The sequence below is a fragment of the Silurus aristotelis genome (assembly GCF_946808225.1).
Source record: "Silurus aristotelis genome assembly, chromosome: 2".
Taxonomy (NCBI): Eukaryota; Metazoa; Chordata; class Actinopteri; order Siluriformes; family Siluridae; genus Silurus; species Silurus aristotelis.
Genome location: NC_139575.1, coordinates 9,001,981 through 9,028,555, shown reverse-complemented (window position 1 = coordinate 9,028,555; position 26,575 = coordinate 9,001,981). Strand labels below are relative to the sequence as shown.

Below are 26,575 nucleotides of genomic sequence, written 5' to 3'. Positions count from 1 at the left end.
TTTATAATTTATATAATTATATATCATTTCCTCAAGCCTAGACTGCTGAACCCATGTCCATCATGTCCACAATGTCCATCATGGTGAGCATAGCCATAACTCAGACACTCAAATTACCCTCAGGCAAGCTGCGCTTCAGCATGCGCTCATTTCATGATGCAAATACAAGTATAGTGTCAGAGATTATCCTTTTCATGCTAAACGTGAAATACCAGAGCTTGTGGAGAGCATGCTTGCTCATAGTGCTCCAGTGCACCTGATTTCCATGTTTATGAAGCTTATTTTTGTTTTTCCCGACAGAGGAGTTGTGGTATTGTATGAGGAAGTCAGGTATGTCAGAGAAGTATGTGAGGGTGGCGCAGGACATGTATGAGGACAGTGCGACAGCAGTGTGAAGTAGGAACGACAGACTGGTTTAAGGTGGAGGTTGGACTGCATCAAGGATCGGCTCTAAACCCTTACCTGTTTGCAGTGGTGATGGACAGGTTGAAGGACGAGGTCAGACAGGAGTCTCCATGGACTATGATGTTTGGGATGATATTGTTATTTGTGGTAAAAGTAGGGAGCAGGTTGAGAAGAGCCTGGAGGGGTGGAGGTACACGCTGGAGAGAAGGGGAATTAAGGTCAGTAGGAGTAAGACAGATTACATTTGCGTAAATGAGTGGAGGTTAGTGGAGTGGTGTGGTTGCAGGAAGAAGAGGTGCTGAAGGTGGAAGAGTTCAGGTACCTGGGGTCAACAGTGCAAAGTAATGAAGAGTGTGTTAGAGAAGTGAAAAAAAGAGTGCAGGCAGGGTGGAGTGGGTGAAGAAGAGTGATAGCAGGAGTGATTTGTGATAGAAGAGTATCTGCAAGAGCTGGAGGTAGCAGAGCTGAAGATGTTAAGGTTTTCGTTGGGAGTGACGACGATATACAGGATTAGAAATGAGTTTATTAGAGGGACAGCGCATGTAGGACGTTTTGGAGACAAGGTGAGGGAGGCGAGATTGAGATGGTTTGGACATGTGCAGAGGAGGGACATGGGGTATATCGGTAGGAGAATGCTGAGGATGGAGCCGCCAGGAAGAAGGAAAAGAGGAAGACCAACAAGGAGGTTTATGGATGTGGTGAGGGAAGACATGCAGGTGTTTGGGGTGAAAGAGGCAGATGTAGAGGACAAGGGGGTATGGAGACGGATGATCCGATGTGGCAACCCCTAATGGGAGAAGCTGAAAGAAGATGTGTGTGTGTGTGTGTGTGTGTGTGTGTGTGTGTGTGTCTGTGTCTGTGTGTCTGTGTGTGTTTTTATTATATAATTTTCTAAAGAAAAAAATAGAAAGTCTGGGCCGTGTTTTAGATACAGTTTATTAGCACATACAAGAATTTTAGTTTGTTTCAGAATAGAAAGTTACAATGACTCTGCACTTTCTCTGAGAATATATAAAAGAATGAATATATTGTATTATCTATATGTCTGTCTGTTTGTCCTAAATTTCTCAGTCTTCTTTTTATTTGCTTCGGGTTGCTTTTGAAAATTGCTTTTGCTTTCTGGCTTGTGCTAGTTTTTCCTCATTCTATAAAATCTTCCATGTACATCTTTATTCCATTCAGAAAATCTTGTTGTTAATTTTCAAAAAACTTACTTTATTCGTTGCTAATGGTGCACTGGCGGTATGGGACATTCTCACAGCAGGTAAGTATAATGGTGAAAAATGACTGCAGCTCAGCAGATGCGACGTGCCCTGTCTTGATCAATGAAAATGGCAGCACCATCGTTATTGTTGCATTAAAAAGTAATAAACAGTGGCACGCATTGATGACTTTATACAAAACCAGCAGCTTGACTAGGTCATACAGCAGTGTGATTATGAATAATGAAATCAAGTTCTCGTTTTAATCATCTGTGAGTTAATCAGCTTGCATTATGAGCACGATTAGACCACACAGAAAGGGTTTTAAGGGCATCTGTGATGTACAGTCATATCTCTACACAACGGAGAGCTGTAGTGACTGCGTACATGCTGATTTTGAGCGATTTACTATGGAACAGATCCAAATAGCCTTGTCATCTTTCATTTCATTTAATCTCTTCAAGTGGGGTAAACATAGTGAAGTCACAGTGTCCTCTGATTCTTCCGATACAGATTATTCAAATATTCATACCAGTATGTAGGGTATAATCATATCAGCATCATTTTAACCATGTTTTGAAAGTATACACATAGTAACAAGAATATATACAATAATAAGAAGAAAGTAGCTGCAAAGCTATCTATCTATCTATCTATCTATCTATCTATCTATCTATCTATCTATCTATCTATCTATCTATCTATCTATCTATCTATCTATCTATCTATCTATCTATCTATCTATCTATCTATCTATCTATCCATCCATCCATTATATCAATAATATATATATATATATATATATATATATATATATATATATATATATATATATATATATATATATATATATATATATATATATATATAAATACACCATACAACAAGACAATGACCAGAAAGCACAAAACCAAACTTTCTGGAAGCAATATTTAGAGAGCAAACAGTCAGCTGGAATGACCTGCACAGTCCATTGAATCATGGAATGGCCTGTCCGGTCACCGCACCTAAATGGGGATAAACTAGATCACAAGGTCAGTAAGAAATATCCAGCTAGCCAAGAACACCTCTGAGACATTTTACCAGAGGCATGGCAAAGTATTTAAGCAAAATTTTTGGAGAATTGAACTGCCTGGATGCCAAGAGTGTGTAAAGCTAAAGTTATTCATGCTAAGGGAGAAATTTTGGATTAAACAAAGGGTTAACACTTGTACATGTACTTTAAATATTTGTTTGGTGTTTTTATTTTTATATTTACATGTATTCATTGATTTAGGAATTAATTGAATTTAATTCATTCCTGGACAGAGACACAGGGTCAGGGGTTTTCAAACCTTATGCAGCTCAGATATATGATATATATTATATTTGGGGAATTTATTGTGGCCAAGGGGTATTTTATTCAAAAAGTTTCACCAACCTTTACCAAACATATATTAATAAGTTTACTTTTTGAGTTTTTTAGGTAAATTTTTTTTTAAGTTATTGAGCCCTTTATGACGCAGACCCTTCTCTTTCTTTTTACATAAAATGCCCTCAGTCCCCACTTTTGAGAATTTTTGGAATAAGCGACCTCATGTCTAACAAAAGGAGCAATCCGCTATAAACCACCTGCTTTTCAACTCTTACTTTTATTCTAGACAGAGAATCTGAAGTGTTCCTTCCTGCTTATTCGCTCTTATGCCCATAAGCAGCATTTTTTTTCTCAAGTTATTTAAATAGAAGTTTGTGCAGTAAATGTAAGAGGCTCTTACTTACATTTGTATGCAATGAAAGGAATGATAATTAACAGAGTAGCTGCGATATGACTAAAATAATTACATTCTACGCCACAAGTACACCTACAGTATGAGGAAGTAGGAGTTGAGTGTGCACAAACTGCAATCTTGTCGTATTTCCTTTCTTTCAGAGTGTTCTGTGCCTTGAGAAGTGTTGCAAAATGCAGAATAGAAGTTATTTTTTATACTCACCTTTGGAAGCACCACTTTTCCAGCCGTAGCGCTGCTGATGAATTGCTGTTGCTATTTACATCTGCTCACTTTTATTCAAAGCAAATCACCACCCAGGTTCTAGCTGCTGCCCAAAGCTTTCCTCACAACTTTCTCCTATAAGGCAGTATGCAATCTTTATGTGTGGAACCTTTACCTATAATGTAAAACCATCAATACACCGTCATCCATCCTGCACCAAATTTGACTAATTTGTTATTTAACAATTTAAGGGACAATCTTGGTTAAACAATCTGCACCCCTAATCTTTAATCTTTTAAAATCTTTTGAAATTGCAGTGGTTTGATTTCCAAAGTGATTTGATTACCAAATACACGTAATAAAATTTAATTTCATGTCTTTTGTAGTGTATAAAAGTCATGGAATGTTTAAAAAAAAACAGCTTTTTTAGCTCAAGCATTGACCTCAGAGTGAAGATTTTTGTGCTCGAGGAGAGGCCATGCTGATGATGTTGTACTGAAGAGGCATATAAAGCTTTTATAATGCACTTGCTTGTTTGTAAAGAAAAAGCATTAGCAGAAAGAGCATTAGCATTTTATCATATAATGACACTTCATTTACTTGATGTGCGATCAGGGTCAGGTCAATATGAGTCTTTCCACAAAGATTCTCTTAAACTGTAATCATATGTTTCTCTGTCTTTTCTATCATTCTGCTTTGATTACTTTGTAATTAACACTCCTCCTTCCAACCTCTGCAACATTGCTGTCTCCATCACTGATCCTCAGTCAGCTAAAAAAAAAAAAAATGCCTCTGATTGAATTGATTTTCCTTGTAAGCATTCAGTGTATCAGCACCGTAGAGACTCTTGCAAACAAATTTAAGAAGGAACATCTCAGGAATGAATAATTACTGAATATAAGAATGAAATGCTGTTGGAGAATATTAATGGAAAAATTTGAATGGGGAAAAAAAACATCTTAATATCTCACCACGGAAAAACTATTTTCAATGATAGGAGACTTTTGCTGACCTTGAAAAGTCAAACATTTTTCCTTGTCAAATTTTATTTCAGTTTGTCCGAAATACAATATTGACAGATCTAAGACAAACCAAGAGTTTGTTTCCTTTCCAAGGAAATAAGTAGCTATTTTGAAAGTGGAAATAGTTGCAGGAACTAATATGGAAACTAATGTCAAGCAGACAAAAACATGAACATGACGTACATCTGTTATCACTGAGGGTCTACTTACTTTATTGCCAGCTATTTTGACAATAATGGCTGCATGTTGAGTTATTTTCAGAGGACAGTAAATCTATACTGCTATACAAGCTGCACATTGACTACAATATATCCAAGTTTTATTTCCATAGTATTGTCCATTTAAAGAAGATCTACTTAAATGGTTGCTGATATGTTAGGGGTGTACTTACTTTTGTGAGACACTGTATGTATGTATATATATATATATATATATATATATATACAGTGAGGAAAATAGGTATTTGAACATCCCGCTATTTTGCAAGTTCTCCCACTTAGAAATCATGGAGGGGTCTGAAATTGTCATCGTAGGTGCATGTCCACTGTGAGAGACATAATCTAAAAAAAAAAAATCCAGAAATCACAATGTATGATTTTTTAACTATTTATTTGTATGATACAGCTGCAAATAAGTATTTGAACACCTGAGAAAGTCAATGTTAATATTTGGTACAGTAGCCTTTGTTTGCAATTACAGAGGTCAAACGTTTCCTGTAGTTTTTCACCAGGTTTGCACACACTGCAGGAGGGATTTTGGCCCACTCCTCCACACAGATCTTCTCTAGATCAGTCAGGGTTCTGGCCTGTCGCTGAGAAACACGGAGTTTGAGCTCCCTCTAAAGATTCTCTATTGGGCTTAGGTCTGGAGACTGGCTAGGCCACGCCAGAACCTTGATATGCTTCTTACAGAGCCACTCCTTGGTTATCCTGGCTGTGTGCTTCAGGTCATTGTCATGTTGGAAGACCCAGCCTCGACCCATCTTCAATGCTCTAACTGAGGGAAGGAGGTTGTTCCCCAAAATCTCGCAATACATGGCCCCGGTCATCCTCTCCTTAATACAGTGCAGTCGCCCTGTCCCATGTGCAGAAAAACACCCCTAAAGCATGATGCTACCACCCCCATGCTTCACAGTAGGGATGGTGTTCTTGGGATGGTACTCATCATTCTTCTTCCTCCAAACATGTTTAGTGGAATTATGACCCAAAAGTTATATTTTGGTCTCATCTGACCACATGACTTTCTCCCATGACTCCTCTGGATCATCCAAATGGTCATTGGCAAACTTAAGACGTGCCTGGACATGTGCTGGTTTAAGCAGGGGAACCTTCCGTGCCATGCATGATTTCAAAGCATGACGTCCAACAGTAACCTTGGAAACGGTGGTCCCAGCTCTTTTCAGGTCATTGACCAGCTCCTCCCGTGTAGTTCTGGGCTGATTTCTCACCTTCCTTAGGATCATTGAGACCCCACGAGGTGGGATCTTGCATGGAGCCCCAGTCCGAGGGAGATTGACAGTCATGTTTAGCTTCTTCCATTTTCTAATGATTGCTCCAACAGTGGACCTTTTTTCACCAAGCTGCTTGGCAATTTCCCCGTAGCCCTTTCCAGCCTTGTGGAGGTGTACAATTTTGTCTCTAGTGTCTTTGGACAGCTCTTTGGTCTTGGCCATGTTAGTAGTTGGATTCTTTTTGATTGTATGGGGTGGACAGGTGTCTTTATGCAGCTAACGACCTCAAACAGGTGCATCTAATTTAGGATAATAAATGTAGTAGAGGTGGACATTTTAAAGGCAGACTAACAGGTCTTTGAGGGTCAGAATTCTAGCTGATAGACAGGTGTTCAAATACTTATTTGCAGCTGTATAATACAAATAAATAGTTTAAAAATCATATATTGTGATTTCTGGATTTTTTTTTAAGATTATGTCTCTCACAGTGGACATGCACCTACGATGACAATTTCAGACCCCTCCATAATTTCTAAGTGGGAGAACTTGCAAAATAGCAGGGTGTTTAAATACTTATTTTCCTCACTGTATATATACTGTATATACTGTATATACTGTATATATATATATATATATATATATATATATATATATATATATATATATATATATATATATATATATATATATATATATATATATATATATATATACTCGAGGGGAATATAGCATTTTTTTTATCTACATGGGTAGAGGGAAACCAAAGAAGTCACTAGGAAACCCACTGGGAGAACATGCAGAGAGCTTCTACACCGACAGTAATTTGAGCTCAGTATCAGCCCAGAAGATGTAAAGGGGCAACAGTACCTGCTGTGCCACCATGCTGCCAAACCAGGTGGATTATTTCAGACAGTGGTTATTGATATACTTAAAAACATAGAACATCCCGTTTCACATTTGATCTCCATTTACTGTAATAATAATAATCTCCACTCTCCTGTGAAAGATGATCCTAATGGACACTACGTTATTCTGTAATGTCTGGCATTTTATCCAGAACGTATCCCTGCTTGGCTTACTGTGTTCCCAGAACAGGCTTTAGGGACCATCGCATCCCTGACCATGATCAAGCACCTGCTAGAGAGATGAATAAATAAAGGATGAGTGTAAAAAGGCACTCAATATCCTTTAGGACTTTTGTGGAAAAATAGCAAGCAACAGTGTTTTTATTTTCTTTTAATTATTTCAGTTGGCCTGCATTTATTTTTTGTAGTTTAACTACAAGGTTTTCCATCTAAAATATTGCTTTGTCTAAAAATCCAACAACATTTCAAGAAATGATGTATAATGTTTCTTAAATGTCCCATTCTCTCTTTTATTATACCTTCTTCCTGTTCTTTGTCTCAACATTCTCATTCAGTTACATTGTAAATGATCTGCTCAATGTTTTTTTGTGTTTATTGTTTATAGCCGGTTAGTCATTTTGGAACTGAAAGCCAAGTTTCCATTGGATGCTGCCATTTCTGCTAAGTCAGAAGACAAAAGACTGTGCCGTGATGCACATTTTCATAGTTGTTTAGCTACTTAATTATTTTAATATTAGGGTCAGATCCAGTCAGATGCACTGGATGGGTTCAATTTCATGCTTCAGGTGGCGGTTCCCTAAATTAATTTCCCATGTGGCCGCACTCTCTGCGCTGTCCGTGCCAGCTAGCCTGCCCAGTTGTCCTCTTCTGTCCTGGTGTACAATTTGGACCCTTGGCGTGGCCTGATTGTGTTTTAGCAGCATCTCCAGTGTAGGCTTTTTAATTTCACTCCTATCAGAGCTGATTTTCCTCACTGAGTGTAAGCACCAAAATTCATTTGCTGACCAGGAAATCTTTCCCAATACACACTGCTAAATTTCAGAGTACAAATTTCTTTTTTTTACTTTTTTCACTAGTAACCTGCACCAAGCAGACAAGTGACTACAAACACATGTTATACTTTAGAGATGTAAAGCACTAATTTTTTTCACCGCTGCGGCCCGGGTTCGATCTCCGGTCAGGGAACCAACCCCAGCCATTAGGATTGCACAAGCCTTAGTGCCGGTCCCAAGCCCGGATAAATGGGGAGGGTTGCATTAGGAAGGGCATCCAGCGTAAAAACATGTGCGAACTTGCGGATCATGAATACGGATGATCCACTTTGGCAACCCCTAACGGGAGTCCACTCACTCATTTTATCCACTCACTTTGCTGGGAAAGTTAATGTAAAGCCAAACCTGCACACATTTAATCAATGTGGATCCTATGTGGAAATTGTTGGGTTGCTGTTGCTCACAGTGAAATTGATATAGATAAAGATTAAACTTACATTTAAAAAAAAGAACATTTAAAAAAGTTATTGTTCATGTAACAATATTTATTATATTTACAGCAAATACTCAACTCATGAATCATCATATGTTAAATATAGCCTGGTTGTGCAGCATCTGGCTTATTTGAAGCAATAGTGATGACTACAAGAACATACTAATGTTTACTTACTGTACCTGGGTTACCTAAACACAGTGTAACCATCCCTATTCAAGCAATGAAGAAGGACAAGAAATGAAAATTAGAATCTCATATGGCACGCTAAGCATGAGCAGCTTGTGTGATTTTGTTTATCTGGTTTATTTCTTTTCTGTTTTTTTCTTCTTTTTGGACTAGAGATAGTTCGAATGTTTGGTCAAATTTGCTGGTGAGTGAAAATGTTTATTTTAAACTGTAGTTTTGTAAATAGTAATGGGAATAGTAATTATGTGGGCAGAGTACTACAATTGAACTTCATGTATTCATTTTGGGGAAGCCTTGTCTAAAGGGAAAACCAAAAAATACAGTTTACTGAATGGCAATTACTAATACTACTACTACTACTTCTACTACTACCACTACTACTACTACTACTACTACTACCACTACTACTACTACTACTACTACTACTAATAATAATAATAATAATAATAATAATAATGATGATGATGATGATGATGATAATAATAATAAGGATAATAATAATAATAATAATAATAATAATAATAATAATAATAATAATAATAAAAATAGATTTTTTATGGTTATCACTGATATGCCTGCCTAAAAAAGTTGTGTTTTTGAAACAAGATTTGAAAGTAGAGAAAGAGTCACTGTTGCGATGTCACGAGGAAGCCAAAGCATATGAGAAAGAACTAAGAAATATGTGGACATCGATCTAAGAGTATCACAAGGAGTATACTGTATGTTAAAATTAGGGCAGATAAAAAAAAAATGAATTCCATAAAAAATAAATTTAATGCGCTGTTTAACAGGAAGCATTTATAGGTGTATATAAATTTCAGAATGGTCATCCAACTTATTTTTTGACTTGTTATTGCATGGTGTAATAAATAGTAGCTGTGTAGTTTTTATACCTAGTAGCTACTACAGATTAAATAATGCACCATTCAGTGCATTTTTATACAGGTTCTGCAAACGGCTTTGTATAAGCTTCATATGCTAGCATCATACACTTACTAGAGACCACACAGGTACTTCCATCAAGCTTTATTTCTTCCTTTGATTGTTTGCAGATGCATTCAGATGAAGAAAAAGCCCTTTATTTGTCACATACAGCACATTAAAATTCTTTCCTGCACATATCACCGCTTAATAGGAAGTCGGGGTCAGAGAGGGTTAAGGGTCCCCCGAAGCACAAAAGGTTAAGGGGTTTTACTCAAGAGCCCAACAGTGGCTCTTTGTCTGTACTAGGCTTAAACCCTGACCTTCTGATCATTAATTCAGACTCTAAACCATTAGGCCACCATTGTCTCAGCATTTGCGCTCGTGAGGATGCATTTGAATAAACCGTCATACCTAATTTGCATAGAATTGAAACTATGTAAATACAAATATTTGTTTATCTTTTCACCGTCGCTCACACTTGTATTGTTTGGTGGCGTGAACAGTGTGTACCCAAGCAGCATTGGAACATTTAAGACACTCAACCTCCATGCTTATTCCCAAGCCACACATTTCATTTTTCTGCTGAGTGTAATCCATCAGCAACTAATACCTGCTCAGTGTTTGGACCACTGATGGACCAAAGGTAACCGTAACCTCGGATCAGGTGGTCTGTAATTATACACAAAGTGGCCTATTAGAAATTGATTTATGTGACTTCTGGTTGTTGCTTATTCTTGATTAGTGACTCTCACAATTGCTATGAAGTGCTCAGCAAGTTGGGAATGTGTTTTCAGTGCTCAAATGTTAAAGGTCTCTGTCCCTTGGAGGTTGACTTAATTGGCAAATGGCCTGGAGACACACATTCGCATCAGCTCTGTTTATTCTCCCAGTGTCGGGAGTTGTCCATTAGAGCTCAGACACAGCGCTCGTGTGGCCTCGGTGTGCCTGTGCGTGTGCATGTATGTGTTAGCAGGGTTTAATCGATTTTGTGTGACATTCTGGATACAGATCATGAATAATTGAACTGGCATGCCTATGGCCATCTAATGTCACTGCTAGAAGTCTTAAGAAAAAAAGACAATTGAACATGCAGATGCGAAAAAGAGCGTTTCTAAGCCTCTGGGGGTTTTAATCGAGCTTCCGGTGGAAATTTCCCTTTAACCCCAGGATTGATCCTGGTATTATATAGACATCTCTGAATGTATCATGGAAGAAAAGGCTTCCATTGTCCAAGGAAATCTCTCTGTCATTTTGATTTATTAAACCTATTACTCCAATTTCTTCATTACATAATAACGGCGTTGCATCAGATGTTTGAAGAAACAATTTGGTTGTAAATGATGTCGTGAATTTTTTACTTTTAATTAGTATGATTTTTAGTTTTCTGTATTTATATTGTTCTTGGTATACAAAAGCAAAATGAGGAACTTTCACAGGTAAATGTGACTTTAATTCAATATAGATTTTTCCTCCGAGCTGTGCAATGTTTGCTGGCTGGTTAAAGGGTGTCAGGATTACAATCACAAACTAGTTTTCCTATCAAGCTTGGAATATTACACGGCTTTGTCACACGTCTGGTCATGCTCTTAATTAAGCTGGCTGTTAATTAACACTTCACATTTATTACATGACAAAAGGGTGTTCTTTTAATGCTATTCCTTTATATCTACAAGCATCATTTCGGAGATTGTGGCCAAAGACATCCAAAGAATGCTTGTTGGCAAAATGTTTTTAACATACCGTTAAAAGATACTGTTCATAAAGTATACATTAGATGTTGATGTTCTGATGAGATGGCAGGTCAGGATTCCTCCTGATGACGCCACCATGTAGAACAAATTTGTACAGAGATGCATACTGGACGGTCAATTTGAGTTTTTTTGGTTTTCCAGATCTTGCCTTGACCTAGAGAGTTCTCCTTCGAAGCTATTTACTGTCATAATAACCTTTTAGACACTGAAAGTGTTGAGCAGGAAGCCCTTTAATAGCTGTTTATAGCTTTTGCTTAAGGAATTAATTAGATGCATCCTCAGGCAACTTCTTTAAAAGAGTCATTGTTTGCAGTTTTAAAGAGTCCGAGAATTTATTACACTCCGAACACAATTTCGAATGAGTTAATTCTTGACGTAAATAACACGTCCTAATAGGTCAATTAAGGCTTAACAATTTAATTAGCATTCCAGACTTTCCAACTAATTAATCTAATTAATTATTATTAACATAAATAAATAATTACTTGTTTTTAGTTCCTCATTAACATTTGCTGCTGTCTTTGTAATAATATATGCAATATATATATACACATACATACACACACATACAGTATATATGTGTGTGTGTGTGTGTGTGTGTGTGTGTGTGTGTGTGTGTGTAAAGCTAAAAATAACTAGTGTTCTTTGCCAATATTTATGCAATATTTTAGAATTTTTTAACATACCAGTCGATATTTAATCGCCATTTGCTGTTATACTACCCACAGTTATATAATCTCTGACTGCTGACTACATTCCAATGGAGGTTATAATAATAGTGAATCAAATCAAATCAAATTTTATTCATCACATACACATACATACAGGGTACGACATGTAGTGAAATGTTTTATACGATGGTCCGGCATGAGGGAATAGGATGGGGGGAAAGAAAAGGAGGCAGATAAATAAGTATAAGGTATAAGAAAAACTATTAAAATAAAATAAAATTAATAAATAAAATAAAATAAAAGAATATAAGGTATAAAGATATATAAAAGGATAATGTATGAAACAAATATACATATAAACAATGTGTAGTAAAAAATGTAAACAAAATAAAAATGTGAATGGGAATTAAATGTAGAATTGGATGTTCAAAAAGCACATACGTATCTTACGCTCAGGTATCCACAAACCTTTGCCCATAAAGTGCACCAACTCCTAAGATGCTTTTTAAAAATCAACCACTGTATATTTTTTTTTATCACATTACACGAGATTTACCAGACAAGTCCCTTATATATATTACATGCCATTGTCACTGTTAGTCGATCCCCTATATAAAATGTATGATCAAGCCATGACTGAGAATCGCTGTATATCGCATACTAGATTAGCCTATTGAAAAAAAAAAGTCTGCTTTCATGCTTTCATCATTACAGAAGTCTCTGCTCTGTGTCGTCACTCTCAAAGGATTTTTAATTTAATTTGTCTGTAGGCATTTAGTTGTGCACCTTTTTGCTTTTTTATTAGCAGAGAGGTTCTGTATGTGGTGAAAGAACAAATGCAGTACAGTATGTTTTGTGAGTAGTTCGTGAGTATTTGTTGTTTCATTCAATTCTATTTTTTTTTCTATAGCACTTTTAACAATGGACATTGTCTCAAAGCAGCTTTGAATGTAATTTATAGAACAATGTTCACATATTTAAATGTATGTGTATTTATCTCTAGTAAGGCATGCCTGGGGCAACTGTGCTAAGGAAAAGCCCCCTTAGATGGTGTGAGGAAGTTTTATGAACTTTGCATTTGCATATTGTTAAAATAATTATAATAACAGGAATCGTTGGGGTTTTTCATACAGTTTTGTAGCTTTTTTCACCCTTAATATGGTGGTTACTTGCATAAAACCAATGGAAAGATGATGGCCCCTGGTGCAACCCCATGGTGAGAATAATAAAATGTTATGTTCTTTATATTCAATACTTGTTTATTTCAGTGCACGGTATTGTGCTTATCCGGTAAAACAGCTATTATTTGAGTACATGAATTAGCTTGCCATATGACAGAGCTCATCATTCTTTTTTACAGAACGTCTGTAAGAAAAAGGAGGCACCACACAGAATGAGAGGGTGATTAGTGAATGATTAGTGACCTGTGTGTGGTTCACGGTTAAGCGTGTTTATAGACTCTGGTGTTTCAGTGAAAGGAAGCATATGCACACACAGATCTGATCTTAACCTTTCTCATTTGAGATGGAAATGATTCAATTCAATTAAGTTTCTATTGCACTTTTAACAATGGATATTGTCTTAAAGCAGTTTTACAGAATGTAAGAATTCTAGAACAAAAAATGTAAACAAGTGAACTATGTACATACGTATATGTATAGACAGAAACCTTGAGAGGAAACAGATTTGAAGGGGAACCCATCCTCATCTGGGGGACACTAAGAGTGTGATTATAAACCATTAAAACATTACAAACACTAAAGTGTGTGAAATATCATAATCACCAGAGTGTGTAATTATGAGTAATATCTTTTCTACAGTCAAGATAATGTTAAGATAATGAAGATGGCGTGATTTGTTAAGAGGTCTTAGAAGAGTAGAGATGTATATTTAGGGTTAACCCCTAAAAAGGAGAAGCTGTATACTGTATTAATACTCTGAATGGACAAAAAATATTTGGACACCTGACTTTCCTAGGTAGATTTGTTTCCTCCACAATCTGTTACCACAAATTTGAATTGCATAATATGTTTTTGGATGCGGTATTATTATAGAAAATGTGGACTTCTTGTGGAAATGTACGTTGAAACAGCACATTATAATCTTATGGTCAGGGGTCCACAAACTTTTGTCCATATAGTGTATGTAAAATACTCATTGTTGTTGTTTTTTCTGAGACTATGATGCATATTATATGTATTTATTTCTTAAAATGCTATATCCAGTCCAGAAACATAAGCATGAGCTCTCACACATTATATATATATGTATGATGAACAAATAAGTATTCCTCCCACACAGTATCAAAAGAGATTTTATTCATTTGAGACGTCACTTTATTATTGTATTTATCCAAATACAATCGTTTTCTTACAAAATGGCCTTTGGCAGGAAACTGGAATAGAGTGTGAGTGTGGCATGACTCAGATTTTTACAAAATGCAGCAGCATTTTGATGATGTGTAAAAAAAAAAAAGTTAGCCTCGAGTAATCGTGACTCTGTGTGACATACACTAGAAACATTTTGAGGCTTGTGTTTATGAACATAATGTACTGTAAGACAATAATACCCAATCAAAGTGAATCTGTTAGACTTGCAAATAATGCCCGTTTGATCAATGGCCTGAAGTATAGGCATTTTTTTAGACAGATATACGAATAGGTGTTGTTTAATATGTGCTTGTGATAGCAATTTTTTTTTTTGTTTTAAAATCTTCACAATCAGATTTCAGTGGGTTTTCATAATGATCTCTCCTGCCTTCTTGCCCATTATTTGCTTTTGAGAAAAACAGCTTATGGCGAAAACAATAAACAACAAGCAAATGTAATGTATTTTTGAAGGAAACTTTAAAAAGCATTCTGTACGTATAAAAATATCTTAAACAGAGTGCTCGTCAAAAGTTTAGAACCATCCAGTTTTTATTTATTGGTTTTGAGACGAATGCATGTTCCTTTTGTTTACATGCAACAAACTAAGTAAAAGGCAAAAACACACAAGAGTTGAACAGAGAATCATTGGAAAAATTTTCTGTCCACAGAGGAGTCCAAATTGAACATTTTTGACTCCAAAAAAAGAACATATGTCAGACAGACCATACACAAAAACAGTCAAACATGGAGGTGGAATCTTTATGGTTTGGGGTTGTTTTTTAGCAGGGAAGGTTGGTGACTTATTTCAGGTGAAAGGAATACTGAACCAACATGGCTACCATTCCGTACATCAACGTCATGCAATTCCATCTGGACTGGGGCTTATTGGAACCAACTTCTCCATACAACAAGACCGAACTCTACATGGCTGGAGTGTTACAGTATCTTTTATGGAATGGCCTGCCCAGTCACCAGATCTTACGCCTGAGGAACTGCTCTGAGATTAACTGAATCACAAGGTCATGATAAAAAATCCAGCTACTAAAGGAAAACTTTTGCGAGTTTTACAAGAGGCAAGGCAAAATATTGCCTTGAATAAATGTTTGGAGAAACTGTCCAGATGCCAAGAGTGTGCAATGCTGTTATTCATGCTAAAGAAGGATTTTTCAATTAAAATAAAGTTTAATATTTGTACATTTAGATATGTTTGGTCAAAGGAAATCTTCATGCAGTTACATTACTTGGTTTGTTGCATAAAATACAAAAGCAACATGCATGTGTCCTTTAAAAACGATAAAATGATGTGTTTACGAACATTAGACATACACTGTACTTTCATACCTACTTCTAATTAAACTAATACAAATAAAAAACGTTACCAATTGCAATAATAATAATAATAATAAAACCCTTCAACAACTATATGTATATATATATATATATATATATATATATATATATATATAAAAAAATTTTATTTTATTTTTTTTTTTTTTAACAGGTCACTTGGCACCCCAAAAGCATAGAGTTTGGCTGAATGATTGAACACATTAGTGGATTTGCATGAGCTCCTGTAAGACATGCTTCAGGCTCAAATTTATATATGATACAACAGTGAGAAAGAAATCCAAACTCTAGAACTACTTCAGTCTACTTCAGAACAGAGTTCTCCACTTTTCACCTTCAATGTCAAACATAAAACCTAACACTTTTTTCAACACTTCCATTTTTTTTCCCATGCCAGCTGATGAGCTTTTTTCACCCTTTTTTTCCCAATCACTCGCTCATTGCACTGTGTACACTGCACTGTGATGTTACATCTTCTTTTTCTCTTATTTTCTTCTTCTCATTCTCATCATTTTCTTTTTCTTCTCGTTCTTCTTCTTCTCATCCTCCTCTTCTAAACACAGCCAGTTTCACAGATATATTTGAGACGAGTGTGTATATATTTATTTGTGATATGTGTGTATACATGTTTGTGAACCAGTTTTTAATTATTGAAGCACAAAAATATTTGCACCACTGCTTCATAATTGTGAACAGCCTGTTAATTCGGTGAAATTTATTTGACTCTAAATGATGAAACAAACTGATTGTGTTGTGGAACGAGCCTGTCGACTTCTTACAGCATTCTCCTCCCCAAGCTACAAACTGCTTATTAGCCTGATTGTTTACATACTGTGTTCAGTATGAATTTATTTTAGTAGGCTTTTAACTCTTCTTTCCCGTCTCTGCCTACTATCCTCATTATGACCGTAATCTGACCTCCCTTCCACTCTCTCTCTCTCTCTCTCTCTCTCTCTCTCTCTCTCTCTCTCTCTCTCTCTCTCTCTCTCCTCTATCTCTCTCTCTCTCTCTCTCTCTCTCTCTCTCTCTCTCTCGTTCTCTCTCTCAGTAAGCGTAATGAAGCTGTAAATCAGACGTGCGAGTGCGGGTATAGGATTTGTGTTGCATCAGCATATAATCCGCTAGCAGCCCCTTACGTGTTTCACGTGACACCGCCAACTGTACTTCACCTCCCTCTGAATTAACACACAGCCTTGCTCCTCTTTGTTCTTGTTCTACCCCCCACAGTCAACAATATGCTTTTTTTTATTACTTCTCTCATCCTTTATCTCTGTTGCCATGTTGCTTCAAATTCCTCACAGGCAACACGGATTGTGCTTTGATTACTTTTGTGGGTTTCATTTGAAACCCAATGCCTCAAAGCTAAGACCATTAAATTCTTGAACATGTAAAATTCTTCCACACTGACAAACACTATATAGACACAAATTTGGGACACCGGACTTTACCAGCCATGTGGGGTTCTTCCCCAAAGTGTAACTACATATTAAATTATGCCTTCACTTGAAATTACAGACTCAAACCTGTTCCAGCATGACAATGCTCATGTGTACAAAGTGAGCTCAATGCAGATATGCTTTAGATGGGTTGGAGTGGAAGATCTTGCTATTATATATCTCTGACTTATTGAATAGCTTTGCGATTAATTGGAATACTTCACCTAAAACCTCTTTAATCTACATCAGTATATGACTTTACTAATGCCCATATATTAGTATGAGCAGAATTTTCCGCAAGCAGACTCCAAAATGTTGTGGAACGTCTTCCCAGAAGAGTGGAGGTTATTAAATGCATTATTATTACAATACATTTACTGTATCATCTAAGCTGTAAAGAAAATACAAAGTTTAAAAAATATATATATATTTTTTTGCATGAATCTGTTGCTTGGTCGCATAATCACTTTTTTTTTTTAATTAAAAAAAAAATGTCATTGCGTTAAATAACAGTTTGACCAGTAACCACTTTCTTGATGTTAGGTAGGCGTGGGACTTATGGAAATATTTTTTTGCAGCAGCAATTACAATCTCATTAAACTCAACACATTCAGATAATAAATTGTTTAAAGTAATTATAGCATCATTAAAATTCCAGTGCAGTTTCAACAGCCGTTGTGTGAAGTTGGCTTCATCATTTGTATGCGTTATTTCCAGTTAAGGAAAAGGCATCGTAACGTATCAGCATTGCCTCCATTTAATACATTCCTTATGATCATTGATCATCTGCATGTGTCATTTCTCACAGCATGACAGTGACATAATGCTTTTTATTCCTCTGATTCATTGTTTATTCAGGCTGTATCTTAGCTTGATTAGCATAGCATTATTCATTACTGACAAAGCTGTACAACTTAGTATCAGAAAAATAGGACCAAAATCAATCACAGTTCGCTGCTAGGTGTAGCAAACCAACACATACGTTAAACGCTCTCTCTCTCTCTCTCTCTCTCTCTCTCTCTCTCTCTCTCTCTCTCTCTCTCTCTCTCTCTCTCTCTCTCTTATCTTGCTCCCCCTCTTCCAGAAGAACAGCATTAGCAAGGTAGTTCATCAGCTATCAACAGTACATTAGCATACTAAAAGAGTGCCTCTTTTCCTCGTCCTAGCATAGCCCTGTCTAGCTCGAGAAACGTGGCCAGAATGCCTAGAAGCAGCTCTGCTGTCTCGGTGAAATGTACAGAAATTGTTTCTACATAGGAAACAGGTCCATTACAGAGAGCCACTCTGTACTTAGTGCTGAAATCAGAAAACAGACTCTGACCCATAGTTCACTAGAACAAGTGTCTGGATCAATATAGCCATACAACAGTCGATGATGAAGATTCCCTAAAGTGTACGTCAGAGGAGGCTTGTGTACAGAACACGGCACTTTATTGGCCTCGATGTTTGTTTGCTTCCAGTTCTGTTGTTTGTTGCTTCTGTCCAGCCAAGGCATATCGAATAATCAGCCCTTACAGAACCCTAGATACCTGAAGCTTTGTCATGGAAACCTTTTGAAAGTTAAAGGACAAAAAGGAATAAATAAGATAGTAATTAAGATTAATGTTAATCAATGAATCATTAAACTAATGAATGTTCTACTTGTTGACCAGTACAAGCAGTACTTTATTATATGCAAGGTCACTGTGAACTTGGAGCATGCACCAGGAATTCATTTTAAATAGGATGCCAGTCCATCACACACACATTCACACACTCATTCATACCCATAGGACATTTATCTTAGCCAGTCCACTTACTGACATGCTTATGGGAGGCTGAAAGGAACACAGAGGAAACCTATGTAGACATGGGGAAAACATGCATAAAAATACAATACAATACAATGGCGATGCCATAGGGTGGAGCAGATATTGTTGCTTCCTCACTGCTCAGGTTTCCTGTATGTGTTGAGTTTTGCGCTCTTGCATTTCCTCTAGGTTCTCTGGTTTCCTCCCACCTCTTTAGAAGATGCTAGTAGGGGATCTATTTATGATAAATAGTTGTGAAGAAATGTGTGCATAGTGCCCTCTGATAAACTGGCATTCCATCTAGGGAGTATTCGTGCCTCGCACACAGTTTTGCTCTAATAGGCTCCGGAATGACAAGAAGCATAAAACACTTTCTGTAGATAAATGAATAATGAGGTGTACTTGTGCTTCATTTGTTTATCCAATATAAGTTAGTAGGGCACATTAATTTGATTTTAAAGCTCTAGAATGTTACTTTAGTAGATTTAATCATATCCCACCTATATAGTATACATTTACTGTATACATAAAGCTATGCCACATTTAACCATTGAATTTGTCATGACTCCCAGAGCAATCATTTGAGCAAAAGTTTTTTTTTTTTTATGTAAATTTAAATGCAAAGTATGTTATTGCTTTTCTTGTGACTTTTTGCATGTTTCCCTTTCACTACAGTTTACCTTTGGTCTGTTTGTATATCAGTATAGAGTGCATAAGGAAAATATTCACAGTTATTTGGAAAGGCATACACATGTCTATATAATCCCACAGTTAACAGTGCATGTCAGAGCACAAACCAAGCCATGAAGTCCAAGGAATTGTCTGTAGAACTTTGAGATAGGATTGTATCAAGGCACAGATCTCGGAGAGGGGACAGAAAGATTTCTGCAGCATTGAAGGTCCCAGTGAGCACAGTGGCCTCCATCCATACATAGAAGAAGTTTAACACCACCAGGACTCTTCCTAGAGAGGGCCGCCTGGACAAACTGAGCGATCGGGGGAGAAGGACCTTAATCAGGGAGGTCACCAAGAACTCGATGGTCACTCTGAAAGAGCTCCAGAGTTTCTCGGTGGAGAGGGGAGAACCTTCCAGAAGAACAACCATCTTTGCAGCACTCCACCAATCAGGCTTGTATGGTAGAGTGGCCAGACAGAAGCCACTCCTCAGTAAAGGGCACATGACGGCCCACCTGGAGTTTGCTAAAAAGGCACCTGATCCTAGACTTTAAAAGGGAACGTAACAAGGACTCTCAGACCATTAAAAACTAAATTCTTTGGTCTGATAAAACAAAGATTGAATTCTTTGGTCTGAATGCCAAGCATCATGTCTGAAGGAAACCAGTCACCGCTTATCACCTGGCCAAAACCATACCTACAGTGAAGCATGGTGGTGGCAGCATCATGCTGTGGGGATGTTTTTCAGCAGCAGGAACTGGGACACTAGTCAGGATTAAGGGAAAGATGAATGCAGCAATGTACAGAGATATCCTTGATGAAAACCTGCTCCGGAGCGCTCTGGACCTCAGACTGGGGCGACAGTTCATCTTCCAACAGGACAACGACCCTGAGCACACAGCCAAGATAACAAAGTAGTGGCTATGGGACAACTCTGTGAATGTCAATGAGTGGCCCAGCCAGAACCCAGACTTGAACCCGATTGAACATCTCTGGAGAGATCTAAAAATGGTTCTGCACTGACACTCCCCATCCAACCTGATGAATGGGAGAAATTGCGCAAAAATAGTTGTGCAAAGCTTGTAGTATCATAATCAAAAAGACTTGAGGATTGAGCAAAGGCTATGAATACTTATGTACATGTGAATTATTTTTTTTATTTGTAATAAATTTGCAAAGATTTCAAAAAATGTATTTCTTATTTTCATTATGGGGTATTGTTTGTAGAATATTGAGGAAAATAATAATCAGGCTGTAACAACAAATTGTTGAAAAAGTATAGTCTAATCAATGTACAAATGTATATTTACAGCATTTGGTAGACACTGTTCTCAAGAGCGACTTGAAATTATCTAATTTATACAACTAAGCAGGTGAGGGTTTATCTTGTGTAACAGTGCAGATTTATTCATTGCTAGAGACTCAAAGCACTTTTGTACATCGCTCTGAATTAAGGGCGTCTGCTAAATGCCACAAATGTAAATGGTTAAGGGCCTTGCCTCAAGGGCCCAGCCCTAATCAAAATTTAAATGCCTTAACCACAGAACTTCCCTTTAATGCTAAACTATTGGAGAGCATTTTTTTAATTGCATTTTTTAAAGCTGACAAATCTATCATGTTATTTAATGTGCACCGAAAAAGTATAAATCTGAGTTTTTTCAGGTAACCGCTTTCAGAACTGAATCATACTGGTCTTGTTGTACCCGAATTAGTATTTGAATCTGCAAAGTGCTTGTGGAAGCTGTCGATAAGCACATTGATACTGTATAACTGACTCAATCCTGCCAGCCTTCTAGTAATGAGAAATCTACTCTAAGCTTTTTGAGCTCCATTAAACTTAGCAAGATCTACTCAAACCTTACCTTTCTTAATCCCGGACAAATTATTTTAAGTTCATGAGTTAATTAATATAGATATAGTTGTTTATAGTTTGAGAGATATTTATAGGTATTTTACAATAGAAATGAATAATACAGTATATATACTGCCTTGAAATAAACACTGTTTCTTTGAACCCATAGGAAACTACAGTTACTGTCAAAAACGTCGACACTCAGTCTGTTATTATTTGAGACAATTAGTCCAGAATTTAAAAAATGCATTTAAAAAAAATTGCACTCTGATTGTTTAGCATTTGAGGGAAGTGGTAGTTCTATGGTTAGGTTTTGAAATTCTGATGAGAAGGTTGGGAATTCAAATCCCAGCACCACGAAGCTGCCACTGCTGGGCCCTTAAAGTACATCCATTTGTTCATATGTAACAATCTAGGAAAAATAATTGGAAAGTGAATGATTGATAGAAAGTTCTGCAGACATGTGCATCTAAATTTTACATTTGAGAGAAGGGTTGAACAGGGGAGAAGATGTTAGCAGACCCTCACACCCACAGACAAAAATGAAGGGGGAAGCTTAATGGTTTAAGGTTGTTTTGGAGCAGGAACGTTTGGAGACTTATTCCGGGTTGAAAGGAATACTGAACCAACATGGCCACTATTGCATTTTTCAACACCATGCAATTCCATCTGGACTGCAACTAAATGAAACCAACTCCATTCTCCAACAGAAGAATGACCCAAAGCCATTCCACCAAGTTTTATAAGCATTATTGAGATAGCAAACAGTCAGCTAGACTGTTATCCTTCGTAGAACAGCCCCCCTGGTCACCGCACCTAAACCCTTTTCAACTGCTCTGGGATGAACTGGAACACAGGGTCAGAAAGAAATTTCCATCTAGACTGTCCAGTATAAAGCAGTATGAGAGTGTACAGTATAAAGCAGTATAAGAGTGTACAGTATAAAGCAGTATAAAAGGATTTTTCAAATAAATAAAGTCAATCTGCACATTTATATATTTGCTTGATCAAAGTAAATCTTCATACTGTTACTGTTTGATGCAGATAAACAAAAGGAACTGGGTGTTTTCAAACTTTTTTCAAACCTCTTACAAATGAATCAGTTATTTAATTCATTGTAAATTAATTAAATTGATGTTGAAATAGAAGGGTTAATTAGGACACGGTGTGTGCCAGTGTGTGCAATTTTCATCACAACAGAATGAAGAGGGTTGCAGCCTGCAGCTACATATGTTGTAATAATTATGCAATCACTAGCCTGTGAACCACAGCATTAAGAAATTAACCACAACAACTCTTATTTCGCAACACTCAAAATTTTTTGCTTTACGATGCACTGAAATCTCAACTTGTATAATTCTAAAGGATGAAATGTAGCAGCACTGTAAGGTACATGCGGAAGTGTTTAATTTGTCAAATCTGTTCCTAAGTTGGCCTTGTGACCTGTTTTATTAATTTGATAATCCTATGACAAAGTGTACTTCAGAGTTTTAAAAATGTCAATACTGGTTGTATCAGAGTATACATTTCTTTCATCCCCTATTTACATTTCTAGATTTTTCCGAGTTTATCCATGCACATTGCTTAGATTTCATTTTCCCAGCACCATTAACAATGTTCAATCAGAATGACAGTGATTTGTATTATTTGATAAATATGGTAATCTAACAGAACCTCATGCTTTCATAACATATTTCTTTCCCCGAGGACAAATTGAAGCGAGAATGAGCTTCACTCTGTGATAGAAGAGAAAATCGAGGATGTAGCTGAGATAAGCTCATTTGTTCTGTCCATCAGCCTTCATTCTTGCATGAAGCATGATGTGTTTTTTGGGAAATGATCTGTTAAAATGCTCACAGTTACATATATTATATGGATATAAGTATAGGGAAATATGCCCCTGTGGATTGGAAGATCTTGAGTTTAGCCCCATTGAACACTACTATTGAACAGCAAATGAGGACTAAATGTAGAAAAAGATGTTTAAAAAAAAAGCCATTCCAATCTTAAATCAGGTGTCTACAAATTTTAACTATAGTGTGTGTGTGTGTGTGTGTGTGTGTGTGTGTGTGTGTGTGTGTGTGTGTGTGTGTGTGTGTGTGTGTGTGTGTGTGTGTGTGTGTGTGTTTGTTTGTTTTAGTTTTGTACTTTCAGTGTATTTTTGTGAAATACTTCCAGTGTATTTTTGTAAATTCTTTCAGTCTATACTTCCATTGATGGGGGGGAAAAGATGTTTCCACTTTTAGTTAAAACAACAAATTAACAATCATGGTGAATATAATGGAGCTTCCTAAAAACATTTATAACAATATTCAAAGCCGGACCAAAAACCTTTATAATCTCTGTTGGTACAAATCTATTTGTTATTACTTGATAATAAGCAGACAGAAAGTTAATCAAAGCACAACTAATCATCAGGTGTCAGTGCACCATTCAAGACTAAAACATGCTCAGACTACCGATAGTAAAGCTAAAACAGAAAGAAGTTGCAGGATGACCTGAAAGCAGCTAAACAGTTCCACAGAGAACAACAAGCACTAAGCTGCATTGCAGTCATCTCTGCTCCTTCACTTCATGTAAAAAAAAAAAAAAGGACAGAGATACACTTAAAACAAAGTATCCAAGTATCCTCCAACAACAACCATAAAGCAGCATTTACCCCCCTTTTTTTAAAGCATTTTTTGTTTGTTTATTGCTGCAAAATTCGGATGGTAATGTGTCTGATACCAGTTTTAATGTAAGATGTTTTTTAGAAAGGTTTTTTTTTCTGCTATTCTACAAAATAACATTTTTAAAGTGGATTCTGAAACTTGGACACTGATTATCTTGTAAGTCTTTTTTTCCCCCTCCTTCTCTCTGTATGGGGAGACAGTGTTTTCATGGGTGTTTTCCTGGCACATCTTTCTTAAACCTGTTTTAGAGCTGTGCAATGGTTTATTTATGGAACTAATTGTGTTTAATAGTATTTGCTTGCTTATGTTAAATTTTTTGTTCAACCCCACTCTCATTTCATTGTTGTTTGTTCTGATGATTTTGATGATAATGATACTTTAAAACAAATTTACTTTATTTTCAATATTCCATGATGTCTTTATTCTTTTTTTTTTTTCTAAAAGTAGAAAAAGAAGAAAGTAGATTTTTTTATTGTTTTTAAGCACAAACAGGAAAGAGAAAATTGCTTATTCATTCATTTTCTCTATTTGTTTATTCGTGTAGTCATCAAAATCTCACAATAGCCAATATGATCAATTCCCTAAAGTGCACGGTATTTTTAATCTAACAATCCTAACCAGGAAGTGAAATTCATTTACTAATAAAGAAGTATCCATTCTGGAAATTACAATTTGCATAAATTCTAATTAATATGATACAAACTAGAGCAACATATTCAGATATCATCATGAGGTACACATTTCAGGCTTGAGGTAAAGATACATTAACAAGAGCAGTATTTATCCTGATGATGTCGGATTACTTATTACGGCTCCTTCTTTTTGTCTTTCTTCTTTCAGATCAGCAGACATGTCCACCTGATAAGTTTGGTTGTGGAGGCACGACAAACAAATGCGTGTCGCTTTCCTGGCGCTGTGACAGAGAGCTGGATTGTGAAAACGGAGCGGACGAGGAACACTGCGCTGCTGGTGAGGGATGGAAAGTGGAGTGATGATGGGCAAATTCTAGAGAGGAGCTATTTACAGGGCCTAGTTATATGTTCCGAGTGTATACATATTTGTAGAACACATTGTCTATTGGTTTCAAAATGGAAAACTGCATTTTTATGACAAACACTGACAAGCAGACTGTAAAACCTCGACACACTCTTACAGTACTTCAGGTCCTTCTTGGCCTTTGAACTTTTGTCATTGATAACCGCTGGTGAGATGAAATACCAGACTACATTTCCTGCATCATCGCTCTTATGTATCTTGACCCAGATAAAATCTAGAGAAGCAGGGGAATTTGACGAATAGGGTTTTATCAGTCTTTTACTCCTTACTTCCTAACTTGATTCCTATAAATGAAAACGTGTCAATTTATGAAAAAATATTGCAGGACCGAAACATATTTCATTACCTTTGAATATGTGTTTCTGTTTACAGATAAATACAGGTTTTCAAAACCACTCCTAAAAACAATAGTCTAATAATAAAACTGCCTAATTTTAGTTGTATAACCTGCACATGCAAAATCAATAGCCATTTCCATTCATTTGAAATCACACACATTATTTTAATATTATTATACCAGGGAACCAACCGCAGCCATTAGGGTTGACAAGCCAGTGCACTCTTAGTGCTGGTCCCAAGCCCGGATAAATAGGGAGGGTTGTGACAAATCGAATGTGCCAAATCGAACATGCGGATCATGAATACGGATGATCCGCTGTGGCGACCCCTAATGGGAGAAGCCGAAAGAAAGAAGATACCAAAAACAGAAACTCAATAACATGAGTTCAAACAAATAATGAGCACAAGAGTCAGCAATAAATGCACTATTTTGTCAAATGTATTGTGGCACCTGATTTTTCCAGTCATATTCGGTTCTTCCCCAAGCTGTTACCACAAAAGTTGGAGGCACACAAATGTACAGAATGTCTTTGGATGTGGTAACATTAAATCTTCTAATTACTTGAGTGAAAGATCTTGATTGGCTTGCTGTTGAGCTCTGAACTTAACCCTATTGAACACCTTTGGGATGAATTGGAACACTGACTCCTCTCCTCCTACTTCAGTACCTGACGTTACCAACATCCCTGTGGCTAAATGAGCACACACTAAAATCTAGCAGAACATCTTCCCAGAAGAGTGGAAGTTATTATAACAGCAAATTTGGGACTAAATGTGGAATTGGATGTATAAAATACATATACAAATTTTATGGTCAGGTGTCCACAAACCTTGTCTATATAGTGTAAGCAGACATGTCAATCTTTATGCTTTGTGTGCAAAACCTTTACATATTAACATCAGAGAATGCTTCTACATGTTATCACTCCAAAATATTTAAAAAGGCTGGTCTTTTTCAGTGACATTGATGAGGATATTATTGACTTATAATTATTATAGTGATCGTTCGGTCCTTATTTAGGTAAAGGAAGAATATTTCGGTTTCATTTATGTGAAGTAAAATCTATGTTGATATTGAAGTAAAAAAACACATGCTAGCTATAC

General features: G+C 36.6%; 2 protein-coding genes across 4 annotated transcripts in view; one reads left to right on the top strand and one right to left on the bottom strand.

Moving 5' to 3' along the window:
- The window catches only part of ddr2a (discoidin domain receptor tyrosine kinase 2a), a 359,575-nt gene that overhangs the window by 106,070 nt on the left and 226,930 nt on the right, over positions 1-26,575 (bottom strand). The gene's annotated exons all lie outside the window — the stretch shown is intronic.
- lrp8 (low density lipoprotein receptor-related protein 8, apolipoprotein e receptor) overlaps positions 1-26,575 on the top strand; it is a 180,830-nt gene that overhangs the window by 86,372 nt on the left and 67,883 nt on the right. For all 3 annotated transcript variants that reach the window (XR_014537519.1, XM_083566146.1, XM_083566145.1), the window contains exon 4: positions 24,917-25,045. Coding sequence is in view for 2 of the 3 variants with exons in the window: in XM_083566146.1 (XP_083422272.1) it covers positions 24,917-25,045 (129 nt within the window). In the remaining variant the exon portion in view is untranslated. The remainder of the gene's footprint in view (positions 1-24,916; positions 25,046-26,575) is intronic.